This window comes from Alligator sinensis, unplaced genomic scaffold, assembly GCF_000455745.1.
Source record: "Alligator sinensis unplaced genomic scaffold, ASM45574v1 scaffold617_1, whole genome shotgun sequence".
Classification (NCBI taxonomy): Eukaryota; Metazoa; Chordata; order Crocodylia; family Alligatoridae; genus Alligator; species Alligator sinensis.
In genome coordinates, this window is record NW_005842291.1 from 1,166,226 (window position 1) to 1,188,939 (window position 22,714).

Below are 22,714 nucleotides of genomic sequence, written 5' to 3' on the forward strand. Positions count from 1 at the left end.
ATTTCTCTCTTGTGTTCAACCATTTACAGCACGTCTGCTCCCAATCAATCTAGGCAAGCTCAAGAGAAACTAATTCAAAAACATAATTCAAGCTGTCTCTGCAGTGGGACATATTCTCCAAGTCCTCAAAGGGCATCTACTAGACAGGGTGTGGATTTTTACCACGCCCTGAATCAATAGGAGGCAGTAACCTGAAAACTTCTCAGAGTTTAATGCTGTAGTAAAGGTCAGGGCATGAGATAACCCTCTTCACAGTGGAAAACTGAACGAATTCAGTATGGGGGCTTGCTTTTAGGTAAAGATAATTGTGCAGTAGCTTCAGAGTGACAGTCCTTGTCACTTTGTGATACAATGCAGCTATGGTGTTGTATTATTTAAAATCAATCCCCTTAGGAAGTATTTGATAGAGTAATTAATATAGATGTCAGAGAGTTTGACAAGCTGTAGGATGGCCTAAACAATAACTCTTTATATACAAATATTTAGCAAACTTTCATCCATATTTATTAAACACAAACAGAAGTAAAGCCTGAGACCATAAAGCGCAAGTAATACAGTAGTTCAAAATCCATTTTTTGTTGTGTTAGACTTTGGTGATATTACAGAGTCCAGTAAAATAATCTTGCTGCTAAAGTGAGAAGGAATGGTTTGTTAACACAAGTACTTTGGTGGTGCAGTTGTTGAGGAAGGCAAAAATGGTACGCTGTATAATAGCCTGAAGGCTCCCTATAGCAAAGGGAATCATTACTGCTGCTTCTTTCTCAAAAGACTGGTAGATGCTATCTATGTATGATGAGAGATGATTTGGCTATGTATAGCAATTCTTCAGAGTCAGGAGCTGCAGTGAATCCCATCAATGAAATCTATTTTTTCTTCACTGGCAGCTGTTTTTGCTATTTACTTTAAAAGCAGATGGGGACAATGCAAAGAAGAGCTGTCAATTTTATTACCATGTATAATCAGCATCTGTGCAATACATTAGACTCATTACACAGCTTATACTTTCTTCTGTGTAGTAAAAATTCTTGTGGGGTTTCTTGACAGGCTTCTTATAGCCTTTTTGTAAATGAAGAAATATTGAAATTAGATGATTTAGATCAATTAAATGCTGAAGCCACTCAGATTTGCTCAATCAAAATACAACTTACTGAATCTTAAAAATAAATTACATATATAATTTATTTCTAGATAAGACATTTAGAACTGAAAAAAAAATCTTTTCTTTTCAAGTATCAATTTTTAGTAAATCCATTTTTGATCTGTTGGTGGTCCCTTGATACTAATCTCCCCTGTACCTTATGGGTACAATGTGTCTATACAGTAGAAATTGAATGGCTTTTTCCAGATGCTTCTGAGAAGGCTGAGTGTACTGAAGTTGTTTTTCCTGTAACTTAGACCCTATCTATACGTTATACTTAAGGTTTCATTAACTGGTTAATCATACCTTAAGGCTAAGTACAGAGGTTCAAAAAGCCCAAGATAGAAGTGCTCTGAATTTCATACTTTAAGTGCCCTAGGCTAGGTTGGGAGGGAACAAAACAGACATTTCCTCTTCTGCGCATGGGGGAAGCAGGGGGCCTGCTCTGGCTAAGGCCAGCAAGCTAGGGGCACTCAAAGTGCATCTCCCAGGTGCTGTGTAACCCTTGATGGGCTCATCACCGCCTGCCCCCCTCTCCCCCTCAGCTCTCAGCAGCCAGGTGCCCCCCCTGCCCACCAGTGCTGGCTGGTTGGGCAGGGGGGACTGGGCCAGGCCTGTGCGGCGGGGGCATCTCTTCCACCAGTGCACCATGCCCAATGAAAAACCTGCAAGTCATAGGGCTCACAGCAGCCATGATCCCCAGGGTTTGGGGGGTTCCCATGCCCCGAAGCCCTAGGGATCGTGGTTGCTGTGATCCCTAGGACTCAGAGACTTTTTTCACTGGGCATGGTGGGGGAGCAGATGTTCCTGCTGCATGGCCCGGCCCCCATTTCCACTCCCCCACATGAGCCAGCCAGCACTGGTTGGGGGGCTGCTGCCACTGCTTGACCACCGCTGATGACAGATGCAGGCAATAGCCTGTCAGCAACACTGGTAAGTGGCTGGGAAGGAGGAGATTCCTGATCCCCACTGATGACAAGCACAGGCAAGAGCCTGTGAGTGGCACTAAGCAGTGGCTGGGGAGGGAAAGGATCCCTCTGCCATGTGAGCCTGGCCCCCCATTGTGCAAACCCAACTGGTGGGGGCTGGGTAAGGGACTCTGTTTCTCCCTCTGCCCCTGCTCCCCTTCTCATGGCTGAGAGGCAGGGGCTGGCAGGGGGCAGACCTGGGGCGAGCATCCCCACAGCCTGAATCAACTGGGCAGTGAGGGGCAGAAGACCCTGCTATGTGGCTCTGGCCTCCATGGTGCAGACACCAGCTGGGGGAAGCTGGGGCTGGGGGCTCAGTTCCCCCCCTCACCTGTCCCCTGTGCCACTGCCGGTTGGGCTGGGGAGCAGAGGCTCTGCCTCTGCTCCATGTTGCCTCAGCTTAGTGGCAGCCTAGGGATGGGGTCAGCCCAGCTGTGCTGGAACAGATGAGGGAGGATGGAGGCTAGCCTGCTCACCCTGTGAGGAGATGTTAGCAAGTGGTCACAGTGGCTCCTAGGGTACTGGCAGGACCACGACCTGACTTGATTTGGGAGCGGTTCTTGGACAAGTGGGATAGACTAATCTAACCTCAGCTGATACTCCATCTATCCAGGTGGGTTCAGCCAGTCTGTATTCACTGAACTTCTGTTCTGTTACAGATTTAGACTGGTTTTCAATCACATGTACTGGTTTATGTGTAATTTCTGTTCCTAGCCTAAGTGGTCACCAAGCAACATGCTCGTTCAGTTAATGGTATGATTAAAAAGAAGAAGAAGCTACAAAGTTATTCAGCAAAATATGTGCAATCACTTTTTAGCTGATTCCTATCACACCATTAATTGAATGGGTAGCCAGGGGCCTGGGAGCCCCATCAGCTGATTGGAGCTCACAGCTGGGGGGGCCCATGTGCACCCCTGAGCCTGGGAACTCCCAATGGATGCTGCCTACCTGCCCTCACAGCTGAGAGCCCCATCAGCTGAGAGCCCTATGTGATGATGTTCCTGCCACAGAAGTGCATGAAGCACCCCTTTGGCTTGAACACTGCTTCAGCTGCAGTTTCTCTTCCATGGATATCCCTGGGCATGGAGTCCAGGTCAGCTGATAGGGCTCCCAGGCATGAGAGCACATGGTGTGCCCCCATGGCTGGGAATCCCATAGGCTCCCAGTCATGGGAGCTTACTTCTTGCCACAGATCAGGTTCCTCTTGCACCAGCAGTAAGGCTTCATGGGATCTAATGTTTGATCCACATAATCACTACTCCTGCCATGTATGTGCGGCATGTGTCTTTACCTGCATGTGTAGAGGGGCCCTTATATGCATAATGTAGAGCAAAACATGTTTATTCAGATGTTAGGGTTTTTCAGCTTGTTGTCTATCTCTGCAAGTTGTCAAGGCAAGTACTAATCAGCAGTGTTTCATTGTGCAGTTGAACTTTTTTATATGGGTCATAATAATGCCCCAAGAGAACTTGTTGAATAATTTGTATATAACAATTTCACAGCTCACTGGGGAGAAGTAGAGAAGGCACAATCAAATCATTAGGGACATAATTTGATTTGATTAGGTTAGAAATTGCAACTGGAGAGAGTACTGCTATATCGCATAATAAAAATGGGAACCAAAGTTTGGTGGTATGTGGTAGGGAGTGTGCAGCAGGAAATGGGAAAAGAAACTTGAAAAAAATCCCGTTATGGTACCCCTTCTAGAGAGAAAGAAATAGAAAATAGGCTCTGGGAAGATGTTTCAAACAGGCAACTTAAAGATATTTAACACTTATGTATTGAAGGACTTATTTGAAGCAAAATCCTAATAGGAACAAGAGAGTTGATACAAAGAGCATTAATTAGTGTTTATGGGGTGATGGGTGGAGTACTGTTTACGCGATGAGAGGGCCACTCTTTGATGAAGCATTTGCTTAACTGTCTTCTTCCCTATCTTATTGATTACGTTGCTAAAATTGCCTGTGGCTTCTAAAGAAAAAACTATAGAACCACTCTATCTGCTACATATTAACTTTTCATAAAATGGAACGGTATGTTTGAGGCAAGGGGAAGGGGATATTATAATAGAGAAATGTGATCAAACTTCTGTGGAAAATTACAGATTCTCACAAAATTGTACACTTCTGCAATATAGCATAAAGGCCAAGCCATGTGGTTTAGGAACATTCAGTAGCGGACTTGTGAGCTCTAGGTAACTAAACAGAGTTTTATTCAGGAATTAAAAGTGCTTCATTTAATATGAAGAACTAATATACAGATGAGTTTTTAATTACTGTGGGTTTTATCAGAAGAATGCAAATTTCCTTTAGATATTACTCTGTCTGGGCTTTGTGACCCTGGAATGTATCTAATTAGATTTTTCATGGAAGGATGGATGCAAATTTGCACTCTGTGAAATTCAGCTGATTCTAGGCAGATAAAGCAGAAGATTAGAGGATAAAGCTTGAAAACAAGAATTTGATCTGGTTTCTTTATGGACAAAGTGGGGCATAAAAGATTTTTTCTTCTGTATTTATATAATCTGATTTAAGATTTCTTTGTCTTTTGTACCAACCTTTCTTCTGAAATGTGATGTGTTTTAGTGTGTACACTTTGGTTTGAGCTAATAAAAGACACATTTAGATGATCCTACTATAACAAATCCTTTATCCGGGAGTGCTTGTAAGTTTATCCCAGAGCCACACACACAATCTATCAGACTGTAAATTTTTCACTAAAATGAAGCCTTAGGTTAAGTTGACATGGAGTTCATTTTATTATATCTACTTGTAACTTGGTAGTTCATTTTATTAGAACTGCTGAAAAATGCCTTTCAAAAATACACTATCAGTTGTAGAACTTTTTCTGTTTTTGTATCTGCATGTTTTGCAAAACCAAATGAGCAGTGGTAAATTTAATATATCATACTTGTATGTTAGAAAATTACAAGTACATTAAACCACAAGTAACTACTGTATGTATAAAGAATTTTCAAAAGATAAGAAAGTATGCAAGACATTAAATATCCAGTTAAGTTAAATATCTGAATGGCATGAGGCCCCTCATGTCATTTTGTTGGGCCTAGATGCTTTGTCACGTCCACTCAGATAAGTTCATTGATTTCATGAGGATAGATAGGGAGTAAGCTGAGGACCTCCTGCATAAAAAGGTTGGGTTGTTTTTTTTTACTGCATAAGCTAAAGAGCCAGTAAGTGTAGCTGAGATTTAACAGATTCATGCCCTCTATGAATCTGTGATACAGATGTGAAGCAGACATGGACATGCAAAAATCTGTTCACACATCATATCAAAACCTTTATCAAATGGTATCACAAGAAAGTTATTAAGAAAATTAAGTATAGGCTAATGGCCTGGAAAGGACCTTCCCGGGTGACCCAATCCACAGCTGTCTCAGGCAACCACATGGTCTAATCCCTTTCATAAACTTATCAAGTTCCATCCTAAAACCAGTTTCTCCCCTTGCCCTGCCCCTGCCCCTGTCCCCTCCCCAATCCTGTTGAGAGGCTGCTTCAGAACCTCCCAGCTCCAATGATTAGAAACTAAATTTCAACCTAATGTATTCAAGAGCTGTTAGTACCTATTTGTTTTATGACCAGTATTGGCCTTGTGTAGCTAAAGTTTATTTTATTCATCTGTATTCTTTACTCTTATCTCTCTGTAGGGAAGAGTAATCATGTGTCCTCTTAACTTGCCTACTGGTCCTGAACTGAGACGCAAAATATTTTACATAAGTCTGTCTAAGGAAGTACAAAAAATAGGAACAATTTTCACAGTGGCTAAATTTTCACAGTTGCTAAAGGTTTAGTCTGGTGCCAAAAGATTCCAGACAATGTTTAAAATGCTTATTAACGGTCAAAAAAGGACTTGAGAAGTAAAATGGCAAAATAAGCAGATGACATGCAATTACAATTGAAGATGACTGAGGAATTTCTGAGACCTAAGACGGAAAATGAACTTTTAGCAGGATAGAAGATGTAATTCAGTGTTACAAATGCAAAATAATACATATTAGGACAAACTGGTATGATTGTCTTTTAAAAGAACTCTGCATTTTGTGGGATAAGGCACTGTAAGACAAAGGAATTCTGAATGTACCATATTTACCCAAATCCAAGATAACTTTATATTTAACATGACCCCCCCAATAATTAGATTCTATACATGAAAAATAATAAATTTGTTATAATTTTCCATGTATAGAATTTAAAAAGAATCTAATTACATTTGTCCCTCCTACTGCTGTGGCAGAGAAAGCAGCAGTGGGAAGAGAGGGCCCAGAACCCCATCCCTTGCCATTTTGCCCTCCCTACGATGCTGCCCACTGGCTGCCTGCCTTCTGCCTCCCCCCACCCCCCCACATGCCTGTGCCCGGCCCCCTGCCACATGTCCCCTGTCCTTATGCCTCATCTCCCATGTCCATTCCTGCCCTCAGCTCCATTCTCCTCACCCTCTGTACCCTCTTCTACTGCCTTCCCCCCTTCCTTTGCCCCCTGTGCCTGCCCCTGCCCCACACCCTATACTTTTGACTACAGCCTGCCCCCTCCTTTCAAACTCCGTGCCTTCTGCACTCCCTCCCTGCCCCTGATTCCCCCTACTGCTTGCCTTCTCCTGCACTGCTCTACTACTCCCCTAGGGCAGGCAGGGCTGACAGCCTCAGCCTGGGTCCAGTTCAGGTGGCCAGGCAAAAAAGAAGTAGCAACAGTTCTAGGCTGTGCCAGGTCAGAGCTAAAGGGGCTAGAGCCGGAGCAGAAAGTAAGCAGTGCGGGTAGGGGCAGGCTGTTTGGGTGGGGGATCTAAGCTGCCACCTGCCCTGGGCTAGTACTTGAATCTAAGATGAGATCCCCCCCCCCCCCAATGTAATAATACAGTTCCATTATGTATCAAATATATAGCCTTCTCTGGGTTTTGTTCTTAGTTTGCATTACTTTTCAATGGGTAGGAGGACTTACTCAAGAACTGAATGCTGAATTATCAACACCGATTCATTTTTTTTTTTTTTTTTTTTAAGTAAAACTAGATTTTTGCATCCTAAGCCTTTTGTAAGCCTCTGAGCAAAAAAGGGGTTTCTGTGGATGGGAGCAGCAATAAGAGGAGGACCTCTTATTTGTGTCTCGTCTGGAATCTGTTTGTTAGCTTGCTGGCATAAGATCCTACATAATGCTCATAGAATGAATGGGGTTTTATTTCCTTGAGGTAGGCCAGGAACCTCTGCTGAGGAAAAGATGAATAAAGAATGGAGCTTTTCAGTGGTTTGTAAGTAACCCAACAGGTCTGAACAGATTCTCATGAGCACTGCAAAAGGTCCTTCCATTATCCCAGACATTATCTACTAAGCAATGTTAAATTCGTATTGCTAACTACAAAGACATTTTTTAATTCTTGAAAAAAAATGAGGGGAATGTACTGAAAGAAATTGTCATGCACATGTAAAAGCACAATCCATTGCAAGGATTAGCATTTGTTAGTGTTCCAGTGTTATCATTCTTGTCCAACTTTTTTTCAACAAGAATGTCTCATTTTATATACATCTTATATGAATGCAGCTGGTGCATTCTTGGCAAATATTTCAAGTATCATCAAAGTGCAAAACCAGTAAAGATAACTTGCATATATAACACCCCCTCCATCCCCTCATTGTTTGATTAAATTGCTTGTTTGAGTTGCACAAAAATGTGTTGTTGATATGGTGTATAGAAAAACAAATTAGATATTACTCTTATAACTTTAAGCCTAGGGACAGAAATTGATAAGTGATTGGAAACCAGTTCAGATCTGTAACGCAACAGAAGTTCAGTGCACATAAACCACTTTCAAAATGACCAAAACTGGTTTAAGATAAACCTGGATAGATGTAGTATCAGACTTAACTGATTTAGGTTAAATCGGTTTATTGAATTTCTGTCCCGGATCCCCTCCAGATTTCAGTTGTCTGCTCTAGCAGAACATGGAGGCAGGCCCTAGCATCCCCTGGTTTCTAGCTTGGGCCACTGCTGGCATGTAGCTGAATTTCTGGAGTCCATAGTGAATGTTTGTTCACTTAATTATCTGTTCAATCTACGCATCTTATACTAACTTATAAAGATTAAATCAATTTGTCCTCAGGATTTCGATGCTCTGTACTTAGTCTAAAGGTCAAGAGAACATGTTTTTACTGAAAAAAATATGAAAGTGATTATAAACTTTGCATAAACTCATAGAAGAATATCTATACAATAATATTTTTTGCAAACTACCTGTGTTGTTATCATAAGCACTGAGTACATGGGCCCAAGGGCCCTGGCCTCCCTCAGGAAGAGGGTAGGGAGACCACCTGTCTCTTATTGGGCAGGACAGTCCCAAAATGGGAATATCAAGTCCTGGTCTCTGGCTGCATGACTCCAGGACACCATTTGTCCCAGATTGCCAATATCACGCAGGGACCCAGGTTTCCCATTTAAAGTGGAAGAACATGGGAAATGGTGGGTTTCCCCTTGTAGGCTGGCAGAGTTCTAGCCTGCAAGGGTCTGCAGGAAGCATGATGCAAGAAGTGCTACATGCAAGTGTGCATGTGCACCTGTGCACATGGCCAGGAATACAGCCCCAGGCAGTGGTGGAGAGCAGCTCTCCCAGCTGTCTGCAGGTAAATCTATTGTGGGGGCAGATTGAGGCTTCCATGGTGAGGGAGGGAGTGGGGCAGGGGCTGGGCCTGAGGGCCCTGCCCAAACAGGACAGTGAATAGGGCCCAAGGCCAGGGAGTGGGAGAGCCACAGGCAGCTTGTCTGGGGGGGGGGGGCGGGGGCCAGCTTCCTGCTGCAGCATGAGCCGGGAGGGGGGCACATGTCCCCAGATTTGTGCACAGGGTGGAGACAGATGCAGGCTTCCCTGTGAGGGCTCAGGGCTCTCTGTCCTACCGCCCTCCCCCCAAGAGCCCCATGACAGCATGCCACCATGTTGAGGTACCCCCTGCATGCCTAGCAGCAACAGGGGCAGTGCACAGAGTTGTGTCCCCCACTGCTGCCAGGAGGGCAGGGGGTGCCTTGCCATGGTGGCATGGTGAGCACAGGGCTCCTGGGGGCTGGGCAGCAGGGTTTGGAGCCCTGAGCCTGCTGTGGGTAGCCTGCATCTGCTCCCACCCCTGCATGGGCTTCACTCAGCTCTGCTCCGGCCATGCCAGTGGGAGAAGGGGGGCATCATCTTAGCCCCGCCCCCAGCAAAAATAAAAGTTAACACCTATGTTTATTAAAATACTTCTATAATTTATTCACATATGATTTGTATATTTTTTAGAATGCTTTTTGGCATTATGTTTTTGTATTTTCATGGTATTGTTTTTCTTTGCAGACGGTTGGAGCAAAATTCAATCAAGGTCATCCCTCCTGGAGCTTTCTCACCATATAAAAAGCTTCGAAGAATGTGAGTAGGAAATCTGGAATTAAATACAAGTGTTTTTATAAAACAGATCATGGTCAAACAGTGAAACTCCTATCAATGTATGAGTACTTAAAAATATTTGACAGAAGGAGAATTAGCTGATATATGCGTCTGCTCACTAAAATCGTACATTTCCTTTGTTATATTAGTAACAATTGCTTGTATCTTAACATTTGATATAGTTAGTATGAATTTATATAAATATAGTGCATGAATAACAAGAAAAAAATCTCTTTATTTTGTTTATGTACGTAGTTTGAAATGAGGGCATGACATTTTCATTTCATAATATCATTGAGGTTATGAATTTCTTTCCACAAAGAATACTTCATAAAATGTATTTAAGCCTCTTATAAGTACCACAAATAAATCTTATCATTTTTATTAAAATGCCTTCTATTTAACAATTTCTTTCACTATAATATTGCAGTTTCAAGTGTTTTTATACGTGAATTCACCTTTCTTTCATGAAGTCAAAATAAATATTAAAATATCTCACATGACCTATGCTAAGCAGATATTATTTCAGTATTTACCTTTTGTAGCATGAGTTTGAATTAATTTAATGTAACCTCATTTCTTATTTTAGTGATCTGAGCAATAATCAGATCTCTGAGGCAGCTCCAGATGCTTTTCAGGGCCTGCGTTCACTCAACTCTCTGTAAGTATACATTTTCTCTCTCAAAACAGAGAGTAACTTTCTTACGTTTATAGTGTGTGAACTTTTTGAATTTTCAAGTCTGTGCAAAATTCTTATTTAAACTCTATCCGTTTTGTCTTCTAAATGTAAAAAATGTTTCAGAAGTGTTAGGACTATAATCTTAAACATTTTGCTGGCTAAACAACTAACATTGGTCTTATTTTATGTTAATATTTTCATAGCATACAGAGAGCTGTAGAAAAACAGATAGCTTATTTGTTTTCCAGCAGTAGTTCTTATATGCAGTCTAAGGCCAGTTTAGTGGGATAAGACATGGTAATAACAAACAATAAGAAGGCAGATGGAAAGCTGTGGTGTTAGGTGTATATAAAGTTGTCTTAAAGAAGACTGTGGCTCTAGGCAGTGATTGAAGAATGCTAACTTGGGCTCCTGTAAAGAATATAATATTTGTGCCTTTTAGATTCTTGCTTATATTGTTTTGCTTTATGACTCATGTTTCTCAGAAATAGATTAAGTTATGTGACAGGTAGGGTGTATATACATGCTGACCATAGGATAGGCGTTTTAAAAAGTAACTAAAAAAGCCTTCCCTAACCTTCTTTATTTCCTTTTTTTCGCTTTCATAATCAATGTTATAATACTTCAGAGAAATCCTAAGTATTTTTGAATGATCTTCCACCATTCCCTCTCATATATACCTGACCTACATAACATTTACCCATTGGGCCTGGAGAACCAGAAAATAGAAGTGAATATCATGTCATCTTGAAGAAGAGAAGGTTTGTCTTCTCACCATCTCAGCCTGAGACAAGTTCATTCAGAACTGATTTTGGATTGGGGTCCCAAAGAAAAGATTAGGTTTGGATTTTCAGGAGACTTTGGTTCCATCATTTATGCCCCCAGGAGCTACAGGAGGAGTCTGAAGAGTCAGTCAGAAGATGACAGACTCAAAAAATGATTCAAGCACTTGAATTGGTATTCTTCTAAGCAATATACAGATTCTGAATATTACCATTCTTCTCTTCTTTTCCTTTGTTTGGATAAGGTAAGACTGGATTGAATCCAACAGATTCATTCCTCTTTCTGCCTCATTTTGGAAAAGAGTCCTGTATCTAGGTGCTTACTTATATTTTAAGCCCAGAAGGGGCCCTATTTCATTTAGTGTGACCTCCTGAAGATGATTATAACAATTGTATGATTATAACTATTTACCCCTGCATATATCCTAGTTATTTGTGTCACTTGCCAACCTATGATGACAGTCTTCACTTTGGTAAGTCAGAGTCCTGGAGAACTTTCCTATCCCATTTCTCAGAATTAAGAACCATTACACAAGGAGAAAGGCAGTAGTTTAACTAGTAGGAAGTGAACAGAGCACCAGCCCCTTGCACTGGCTTAAAGAAGATACCAATATGGTCCTCTCCCCCAGGAGCAGGGGCTTAGCATAGGATACAAAGCCCTGTGTCGGGGAGGAGGAAAGAGGAGCAAACAGGGCACTAGGAGTAGCCCTTGGGGAGCCCACATCATTGCCTGTCCCCCAGAAGCAGCAGCTCAAGCCTGTACTGCTACAGCAACAGCTGCATCACTAGCAGCTGCCACCAGAATGAGGAAAGCCAAGCAGGGAAAGACTCCTGTCTCCCTTTCCTCCTCCCCAGCTCTCCACTGATCCATATAATTCCCCCCACTCCCCACCTCCCCCCACTCCCTGCCTCTGCCCTCGGGCACTGAAAGAGCTTAGTGCACCTCTTGAGAAAGATATAGATTCCAGGTCTTGAAGGATTCATGTGCTCTTAATCTAAATATAACTTGATAACAGTCTGTGGCTGCTAGAAGACAACTTCTTTTAAAAAGGATTTACTGGCAGCGAACGGGAAGCCATAGCAATGAGGAGAACCAGCACAGTCAACTCTGACACAGGTGCATAAAACCACACCGCCAGCACTAGCATGCTTTAGGAGCACTTCCTGTCTCTGATTGGCAGGGCAGAACTTAAACACCCAGATAAAAGCTGCTAGGAGGGCAGGGAGTGCTAGGGGACCATATAAAAGCTGACTGGGAGCTTGCAGAGAGGGGACTGGAAGAGCATGCTTGGAGCAGCAGAGATCCACATCCTGGCATGGATTGCCCCAGGAGGGGCAAATGATGGGATACAGAACTGCTTCCCATGAGTGAAGGCTTGGAGGAGCCTACAGACTTACCCGGAGAAGCTGAGTGGACACCTCAGAGAGACGGCTGGCTGATAGGCAATGAGGATCCTGTAGGAGTGTGTGAGAGAGAATAACCCAACGTATGAGTAAAAAGGGGAGTGTGACATGTTGTTATGTAGTTTAACCCCCTCTTTTGTCCGTGGAAAGTGAGCCAATAAGAGGAATTTTATGATGGATGATGCATGAGGTGCAAGAAGAGAGGGAGTTGGACCAGCAGGGCTGAATTACCCTAAGAGTTCAACAGACATTTTATGGACCCTCTAGTGAGGGGACCACAGAAAGACTGTGAGATCTTCCTTACTTTATTGGGACTCCAACACCTGGTTGGCATTAGGCAGGGTGTAGGGGAGATGGAGCCCCAGAAGGCAGCACCTAAGTAGACAGAGTGCTGTGGTCAGGAGATAAAAGACCTTCCTCCCATCAGCAACAAATGTCAATATCAAAGTTGTGGCAGGAGAGCATTTGGCACTCCCAAAGTTGAGTCACGAGGCCAAACTGTCTACCCCTAGAGGTACAGACCCAAGGAGCCATACCAAAAGAAGTAAATGCTCGTCTAAAGAATGATATGGGTGAATACACAGTCGGTTCTTCATATAGGGCCATGAAAAGTGTAAGAAATGAATCTCTTCTCAGCTTCAGATTTACCTGATACTAGGGCACTGCTCCAGATCACTCCTGGTCATAGGTCAGCTATGACCTCTGTTCCTGATCTAATATTATAATTTAAATCTCTAAGGTTTTGCCATAGGGATCTTTTGCACAGTTTCTGTTGTATAGTTGCTGAGGTACGTAACTTCCTTGACTCCAGTACCTTTTCCACAGTTCTGTTAGTGATCTGCATGCTAAATGTAAAGAAAATACATTGATGTGCATACACAATTTAGATATTTCTTAATTAGTGAAATATAAATGAGAAGTTTCATATGAGATGCAAGTAGTTGAATGGAATTTATTTGAAAAATGTGCATTTTATTAAGAATGTGTGGAAATATAAAAAATAATGTAAAAATGAAGTTTGTCTCCAAGTTTGTGTAGGGTTTAACTGCAGTGAAAAAGGAATTTTCTTAAACAAAGTTGTATTCAGTGTAAAATATATTTTATATATGAGGAAGTATTTCCTGAAGTAATCTCGTGATGATTAAAAAAAATTAAATTTGGGATTTTGCCCTTTTTATGCATGTTAAAATGGTGCCATGGGAAGATAGACTGAAGGTTGAAGGGGCCCAGGGGATTGGAAGCCCAACAAGCTATTCCAACATGATGGAAGCAGAAGAAGAATGTCAAAAGACCAGCATGGTTGAATAAGGAGCTTGTAGGATGCCTCAAATGCAAAAGGCAATGGAAATATTGGCGGGTCACTAAGGAAGTACATGAGGGAATAACAAGAATTTGCAGGAACAAAATCAGAAGGGCTAAGGAGAAAAATGAGCTTCATCTGACAAGGAAAGTTAAAAACAACATGAAGAGGATCTGTAAATATGTTGTGGAGAAAAGACAAAGGAAGCTGTGGGTCCACTGTTTAAATAGACAGGGAAAAGTCCTAACAGAAAATACAAAGAATGCAGAGCTGCACAACACCTACTTTATCTCATTCTTTACAAGGAACTTAAGCAGAACACAAAGAGCTAAAGAGGTTTATTTGAAAGAATAAGGGGACAACCTGAGGGATGAGATAACAGTAACACTCAAGAGAGATTTTTATGGGTCTGAATTAATACAAGTCAGCGGGGCCTGATGAATTTCATTCCCAGATACTAGAGGAACTGACAGAGGAAATCTCGGAGGCCTTGATAATAATAAATACAAAATCTTGAAAGCCAGGAGAGGTACCAGAGGACTGGAAAAGAGTCAAAGTAGTGACCCTCTTTAAAAAAGGCAAAAAGGAGGACCCAGGGAACTATAGACTGATTAGTCTTACCTCAATACCCAGGAAGTACCTGGAGCATATCATAAGGAACCCAGTTTGTAATCATCTGCTAAAGGAAAGGTTGGTCATGAGCAGCTAGTGTAGATTTTACTAAGAACAAATAATTGCCAAACAAACATGATTTCCTTCTTTGATAAATTACCTAGTTGGGTGGATGAAGAGGGTGTATTAGCTGTAATAGCTGTATTTGGATTTCAACAAGCCTTTTGACAAAGTCCCACTTGACCTTCCCATAAACAAATTGGACAAATGTGATCTAAACAAAACAACAAGATAGACAGATATGGTCTTAATAGCTATAAGCAAAAGGTAATTATAAAATAATCCATATCAGAAAGGCAAGAGGTTTTGATTGGAGTCCCTATTATGGATCCACTACTGTTCAATGTGTTTATTAATTATTTGGATGCTGGAATAGAAAGCTTTTTGAGCAAAACTGCAAACGGCATGGAACAGGAAAGGATACAAACACATGAGAGTACAAGAGGACAATTCAGAAAGATCACAACAGGTTGGAAAGCTAAGCTGGAGCTAACAGGATGAAGTTCAGTGCTGACAAATACAAGGTGCTACACCTTGTGGAGAATAATCAAAAACGTAAATATAAAATGGATGACACTTGGCTGGCTAGCAACAGTATAAAAAAGGGAGCTAGGGGTATATTGATAGATCACAGATTCAGTACAAAGTTGCAGTGTGATGTAGCTCCACAAAAAGTGAATGTAATTTTGGGCCGCATCAATAGGAGTATTAGGTGCAAGACATAGGAGACAATCGTGTATCTTTACTCGGCAGTGGTTAGGCCTCATCTAGCATATTGTGTCCAATTCTGGGCTCTATATTTTAAAAAAAATATGGGTGAGTTAGGGAGGGTGCAGAGGCGAGTGACAAAATGATAAAGGGCTTGGAAGGCAAGCCATACAAGGAAAGGCTGATGGAAATGGGTATGCTTAGCTTGTGGAAAAGGAACTTAAAGAGTTTTCTTCAAATACCTGAAAGGCTGCTATAAGGGAGAGGGAAAACACCTTGTGTCTCTTGCTCCAAAGAGCAGGACACTGGCTTGAAGTTGCAGCAAAGTAGATTTAGACTGACTATCAGATATTAGATTCTTCACTGTTAGAGCAATGTGGAAATGAAAAGTTTGCTTAGGGAAGATGTGGAATCTCCATCATTGGAAGTGTTCAAGAAGAGATTAGACAAGCATTGGTCAGGGATGATCTAGGGATGGGAACAGAAGTTGTGTAATATCTCATTTTGTACGGCCTTAACTTTCAAGGCAGCACAAATGTGGAGGAAATAGACATCCTTACTCTTTGTTGTACCACATAACAGGAAAATCAGTGGTGCAACAAAAGGTAGTAATAGACTCTCCTGCTTTATTGTGGCAGACATCTGTTACCTTGTGGTGCTTTCCTAACTCAGCCAGCACCAGGGGCTGGCTAGGCTAGATAAGGAAAACACCATTTTCCCTGCTGCCTCAAACTTATACCTTGGTTTTGGGGCAGTAGAGAAAAGTGCTTCCCTGCTCAGGGCTGGCCGGCCCAGAAAAATCCTAGCTTTTCTGAGCAGCAAAGGAAAATGCTTCCCCTCTTAGCCAGCCAGCAGGAAAACACTTTTTCCTGCTACCCTAGATTCACAGCATGGGTCTGAGGCAGCGGGAAAAACAGGGAGATTGTGTCACCCCTCATCCTACATCATCAATTTTAACACATCACCGCACAACTGAATCGTGCCATTTGGTGATGTCTGTTTGTAGCTTAAGAACAGTTATGCCTATGCTATGCTATGGGCATTTCCATGCTTGTGTGCTTTGCTAGTTGCAACATAAGCCACAGAAGGAATTTTTTCCCTTTCTGTTCCAATATGTGTTAAGGTTTTTTTCCCCTTCCTCAGAAGTATTGGGTGTTGGATGCAACCAAGGCTGAGGATTTTGACTAGGGTGTGCCAGTGTTCCTGCTGGGACTAAAATCTAGAGATTCCTGACTGGAGGTTCTTGTCCGTAGTTTCATAGTTTCCAGAGTCAGAAGGGCCCTGAACAGATTATCAAGTCTGACCCCCTGCCCTGGGCAGGAACAAGTGCAGGGATCATAGTACCACAGCCAGATATTTACCCAACCTCCTCTTGAAGACCCCCAAGGTAGGGGAGAGCACCACCTCCCTTGGGAGCCCATTCCAGAGCCTAACAGCCCTAACCTTAAAGTAATGCCTCCTTATATCAAGCCTGAACCTGTTCTCAATCAATTTGTGGCCGCTATTCCTTGTTATCCCAGGTGGTGTCCAGGGGAACAGAGCCTCACCTATTTTCCGCCAGAATTTATAGGTGGCCACCAGATCCCCTTTCAGTCTTCTCTTGTGGAGGCTGAATAGATTCAAGCCTTTTAGTCTATCTTTGTAGGGCCTGGCCTGCTTCCCCCTGACCATGTGAGTGGCCCTTCTCTGGACCCTCTCAGTGCTAGCTACATCCCTCTTGAAATGCAGCGCCCAGACCCGGACACAATACTCCAACTGTGGCCTGACCACTACCACGTAAAAGGGAAGGATCACCTCCCTGGGCCTGCTAGTGGTGCATCTGTAGATGCTCGACAAGGTGCGGTTAACCTTACTGACCACTTCTTTGCATTGGCTGCTCATGTCCATCCTGGAGTCAACAATGACTCCAAGATCCCTTTCTGCCACTGTGTTGACAAGGGTGTTCCCCAGCCTATAGGTGTGCTGCTCGTTCCTTCTCCCTAAATGCAGTACCTTGCACTTGTCTGCATTGAATTCCATCCTATTCTCATCTGCCCACCTCTGTTATTGGTCTAGATCTAGCTGGATTCTCTCCCTCCCCTCCCTCCCCACATCTTTGTGTCATCAGCAAATTTGAATTGAAGCGTGCTTTCCATGCCGACCTCTAAATCACTAATAATAATATTGAATAGCACAGGCCCAAGAACTGAGCCCGGGGGAACCCCACTGCCCACATCCCTCCAGGTCAAAAATGACCTGTCCACCACCACTCTCTGGGTGCAACCATTGAGCCAATTTGCCACCCATCTGACTGTGTAGGCATCAGTGCTGCAGTCACCTAGTTTTTTAATGAGAATGGGGTGAGAAAGAGTATCAAAAGCCTTCTTGAAGTCCAGGTAGATGACATCCACCTCAACACCCGCATCCAAGGACTTTGTGACCTGATTGTAAAAGGAAACAAAGTTAGTCAGGCAGCATCTGCCTGCAGCGAACCTGTGTTGGTTGCCGCTGAGCATTACTTTCCATGCTGAGCCCCCACAGATGTGTTCCTTGATCATTTTCTCTGATCAGGGTCGCACTGATTATCAAATTTATGGTCAGGAAGGAATAGTCAGATTGGTACACACTGTGAGGGTTGTTGCCTTCCCCTGTAGCAGGGGAAGACATAGTCATCTTCCTTGGATCTCTTGAGCATAGTTTAACAGTCCTTGCAACAGCAGGACACTAACCATCTTTGTCCCCATGCTTTACTTGTAGCAGGTTAGGGTGCTATGACTTGTAGTTGTGAGACAGGGTTGACTGTGTAGTTTTAGTAATAAGTTAGGCATGGATTTATGTGGGATAGTTTGGATAGGGATGATCCTGCCTCAGGTAGAGGACTGGACTGTATGACATCCAGAGGTCACATCCAGCCACACATTTCTTTGATTCTGATTTTTTCTCACCCAGATCAGTTTAGTAAACAAAATAAACTTTTCACATGCAAAGTTTTGCAAAAGGAATGCTGATAGCCTCCTGGTCCTTTACTCTGAGTTAACAGCATCACTCAAAGAGGAGGCCCTGGGGGGGGGGGGGGGGGGGGTTTAGCTTCTACCTTCTGATCTTTAATTATGAATAAGTATTGTTCTACTGCCCTATCTGACACTGTTTTCACAGAAAGTGAGTCTTTCAGAAATACTGATTAAATGGAGTTGAAATTATACAGTTTCTTTAAAAGTACTTTCTTTGTTATGGAGTGAACTTTCACTATTTTGGCAGTTCTAAAAGACACTAAATGTATTGGGTTTGGGGTTTTTTTCCCCTCAAGAAAAATCCATTTTATTTTCACACATCCTGGCTTTTCTGCTCTTTCAAATCCATTAAAAGGATTCACTTTTATAAAAGTAGTACAGCAAATTTGAAAACAATAACCCTGAAATTAAACATGGCTGTAGCAATTTGCATATAGTACCCATATACTTAGTCTATGGTGAATTGATGCAAGCTACCTTTTTTTTTAAGCATCACTTTTGAGCAATGCTACTTATATGTAGTACAGGCTGTGTTAATCCAAAACTAAAAGGCTCATGATTTACCATATAGTTAATTGGTCTGGGACCCAGCAGAGTCAACACTGTTTCAGGCTGTGGTGACCCTGTATCTCAGTACTGCTCAGTATGTGTGTGTGTATGTGTGCTTTCCAGATACCCCCACAAAGGATTCATGAGCTAATTAGCCCTCCACTCATAACTGGAACCGGGTGTTCTTGTCACGAGTCCTTGGATCCTCCAAAAAATGTTATCTAGATGAGGTGCAGTGCAGCCTAGTCTGGCTTTAGCTCACGCAGGGCAAAGCCACACTAATCATGTGAGACAGGCTGAGAAAGGACAACAGGGGGCTTCTGAGTGAACTGTTTGGGGTCCTGTTTGGTGATGTTTGCCAGACATTTAAGACCAGTAAAGAAACAGAAATCAATTGGAATGGGAAAGAAAGGTGCAGTTCAGCTGTGGGAGTGAAGAGGAAGTTGAAATGTATTCAGTGCAGTGGCTTGCCATGACTTGCAAAAGAGTTGGCGCTGAGGGGGCCTGAGTGTATTGGGCATTAGCACATATCTTATTCAGATGGGCTGTGCTAACCTATCCTTGTGATAGGTTCATGTCAGCTTGTTTGCCCAATATGGATCAATGTGTTATATAGTTGTGCTCAGTGTTGGCTGCATTTGATCAGCTTCATAGTTGATTTTTTTTATTGAGCACATGCTGCTTTTGGCAGTAGTTTAATAATAGCTAATGCATTCAATGATTGATCCATGTAGGATGAAAAGCTTTTTTCCCTGTGCTGACTGGGGGAAAAAGACCTTGTCTTATATTTGAGCTAATACAGTAACAAAGAAAAATATGTGAACAATCTAACAGTGCTAAATATATTTTGAGATTGTTTTCCATGTTAGATAGTTGTTGGTGTTGATGGCATTATTGTGAGAGTTGGAAGACTTACTTTTGTTTCAAGCTTGCCACTGGCCTTCTGTGTCATCTTGAACTCATTGCTTTGCTTCCCTGTTTTATTCTTTCCCCATGTGTAATATGGGGATGTGGGCTAAAATCGAGTGTAGGGAGTATCTGAAGTCCAGGACTAAAGAGTCTGGAACAGAAGATGCTAGCCTGTAGTATCTGGGAGCATTTGAGCCCCAAGACATCTGGGCTTGGGCTTGCATGCAGGATGCCTCCCAGTGGAGTATCTGAAGTCCCATGGTGATAGGTCTGGGATGAAGGATGCTCGCCGGTTGTAGCGCCATATGTGGTGTTTAGAAAGATTGAGTTCTGCCTGCTCAATCGATATGGTTTTTGGAACAATTGAGTTCTGCTCAATTAATACAATTTGGAATTGATTTGGCTGATTTGATCTGTAACACAGAATATATTATTAAAAAAAAAACAAAAAAACCCACCTTCTGTGTACAGTGACCTGAAAGACATAAATAAAAAGATAAAGTCCTGGGGAGAACTAAATGTACTGTGTATAGAATGCAAGGCATATACTGCACTAAAAACAAAACATTTTTAGGTTGCGAAGTCTGCCACCTGAAGCCAGGAAATATTACCGCTGTGTGCACTTTTTATTTTTTAAACCTAAATTAGCATGCATATTAGATGCTGCCTTTAGGCTCTTGACAAGGTGCCAATGTGGGATTCTGATTTGCAGTTCAGAAACCTTTGGTACAGTATGTAATTGTTCCCTGGCTTTTTATCTATTTTTCTTAGTCAGATGGATATTCTGATATAAATAATATATTGATTTGTCAAAAGTAAAGATGGTGTCACACTTCATAAATATTTCATTAGGTGCCATTGCAGCTGGTCAAATAGGGATTAGTAGCTAAGCAGTTCTGCTCCTGAAAGTCTGTGTTATCTTTAATGTCCTTTGTAGAATTAAAAATAAGGAGTAACAAACAAGGCGAAAACATCCATTGGCTTCTCAACTATACTGGCTGCTATGAGCAGGTGTAGGAAATATTGGACAAACTTGACTAAAAGGAAGGGTCTGACCTTTTCACTCACTGAGCAATTACTTGATTTGTAGAATAAAGTTTCTAATTACTATGCTCAGTGATTCTAAAGCTTAGATTGACAGGGTTCCCCTGTAAACGTAACCACTTGGGCCCTAATTCTGCAATGATTTCTGCATGGGCAGATCCCTACACTGTTACAGTCAGCTTACTGGAATCATATTTTTTTAAGTACCAAGTTTCTTAGTTATAAATAACGTATAGAATCACTTCACGGTAGAAGAAAGAAATTGTTTTTTCCTTTTTCTTTTCCTCTTCCAAGTCAGAACAAGATTGCATAGGTCACTTAAAGTAGCCACCTTGTTTCATACTTTTTCATTACAGTGTCCTCTATGGGAATAAAATTACAGAACTTCCAAAAGGTCTGTTTGAAGGACTCTTCTCTCTACAGTTGCTGTGAGTATTTATTGAATATTTATTCTATTTTCGGTTAACTGGGGAGAAACTGGGAAATGGGATATGTACCCAGAAAAAATGTGTAGGAAATTATATTCCTATGTGAAAAATTGGAGCATGGGGAAAGCATTAATTTTGATTTTAGTGGTTAAAACTGCAGTCAAGATTTCGGGGTTATATTGGTAGCTGTGCCAGTTGCCCACAAATTGACCTCTCAGTCAATGCATGTGAACCCGCTGTATGCCACTAAGCCCAACCATGAAATGCATATAATACTAATATACCTTGATGAATTAGCATGCTGTTATAGTACACTGAGATCATGAGACAGCAAATATTAACCACAGTAGAAAAATCTTGCTGTGTTAACACAGTATTTTCTCTATGTAGTTACTATGCAAATGATATTTTAATGACATCCATTTTAAATGCAAATATTAGTACAGTTTCACTGATTATTTTTTATAACTTCTGAAATCTTTGTGAAGTTTATGGAGGGAAAGTCTTGAATTTATGTCCAGTTGCTGAGTCATTTGACAGACTTGCAGTTCCCATGTAGTCTTGTAGTCATCTATGTTTTGGTTTAACAGTGGGTATAAAGGAGAATGTCATGGTATGTTTATCAAAATTTGTCAAAAGAATCAGTCGGAATGACAGTGGAGTATTAGGACCATTGAAAAACAGATTGTGTTCAACAGGCCATAGAACAGTAGTGGTATTCTCCAGAGTATTATTTGAGAGTCACTAACTTGTAGCTTTAAAGGCTAATGAATTCAGTAAATAATTTCTACCCACCTAACTAAATGCACATGCTGTCCAGAAATTAGAGACAGGTGATTTGGCAAAATGTCTCAAATAAATACTTGTGGAAGAAGGGGCAAACCATGAGATAATTGATATGAGAAAATGCAAGTCCTAGCACCACCTAGGGGCTGATGTTTCACAATTATTTTTTTAAAGATATGATACAATAGTCATGAATGCATTTATCTTAGTTCCTTTTGAGAGGGCCTCTAGTTACAGATAGTTTTATTTAGGTCTTAAAGTTGAAAGAAAAGCTTTCAGTTTCAATTCAGGCTGCATATAAAAATCACTACATTTGGATACATTTTCTACAGACAAGGCTTTTTTTATTTGAAGTACATTTTTTTGGCAGAACATTATTTTATTTCAATAAAAATCCACCTTTATGTCATAAGTTGAAACTGTGTGAATCAAAATGTAAAATACACACGTTCTACACATTTTCTGATGGGCAAAAAAACTGAAATATCAAAAAGGGGTTGACTTGACAAAAGCATCAAGTTTCATGGTGGTTGCTGTTTAAAGGCTTGTGGGCTTAGATAATGGATTCTTATTTTAGAGCTTTTAAATTTGAAATTTTGGAGCTACCTGGAAGGAAGCATTCTCTTTAGAGATAGAGTAATGCTGCTGTAGGATAGAACAGGACTTATTTTGTACTTCCAGTCTTTACTATAGCTTTGAAAATGTGGCAGCATGCTGATTAGTAACATGTAATTAAAAGTGCCACTGCACATCTCATCCAGCTAGTGAACACAGTGTTCAGTTCTTTTATTGGCAAAAGGAGATGTTTTCCTTGCTTATATTTGATTTTCCAGGCTTATTTCCTTACTTATAAAAACACTGCCCACAGACACTGTATATGCCCTGAGACTTTGGCTAAGCAATTCAGTGCATTTCAACTTCTATGTGTAAATGTAACAGAATAA

General features: G+C 41.6%; 1 protein-coding gene across 1 annotated transcript in view; it reads left to right on the forward strand.

Annotated features, from left to right (window-relative positions):
• Nucleotides 1-22,714, forward strand: part of SLIT2 (slit guidance ligand 2) — a 469,229-nt gene that overhangs the window by 333,857 nt on the left and 112,658 nt on the right. Inside the window, exons 10-12 of the mRNA XM_025209503.1 lie at nucleotides 9,430-9,501; nucleotides 10,109-10,180; nucleotides 20,913-20,984. Coding sequence (XP_025065288.1) covers nucleotides 9,430-9,501; nucleotides 10,109-10,180; nucleotides 20,913-20,984 — 216 coding nt within the window. The remainder of the gene's footprint in view (nucleotides 1-9,429; nucleotides 9,502-10,108; nucleotides 10,181-20,912; nucleotides 20,985-22,714) is intronic.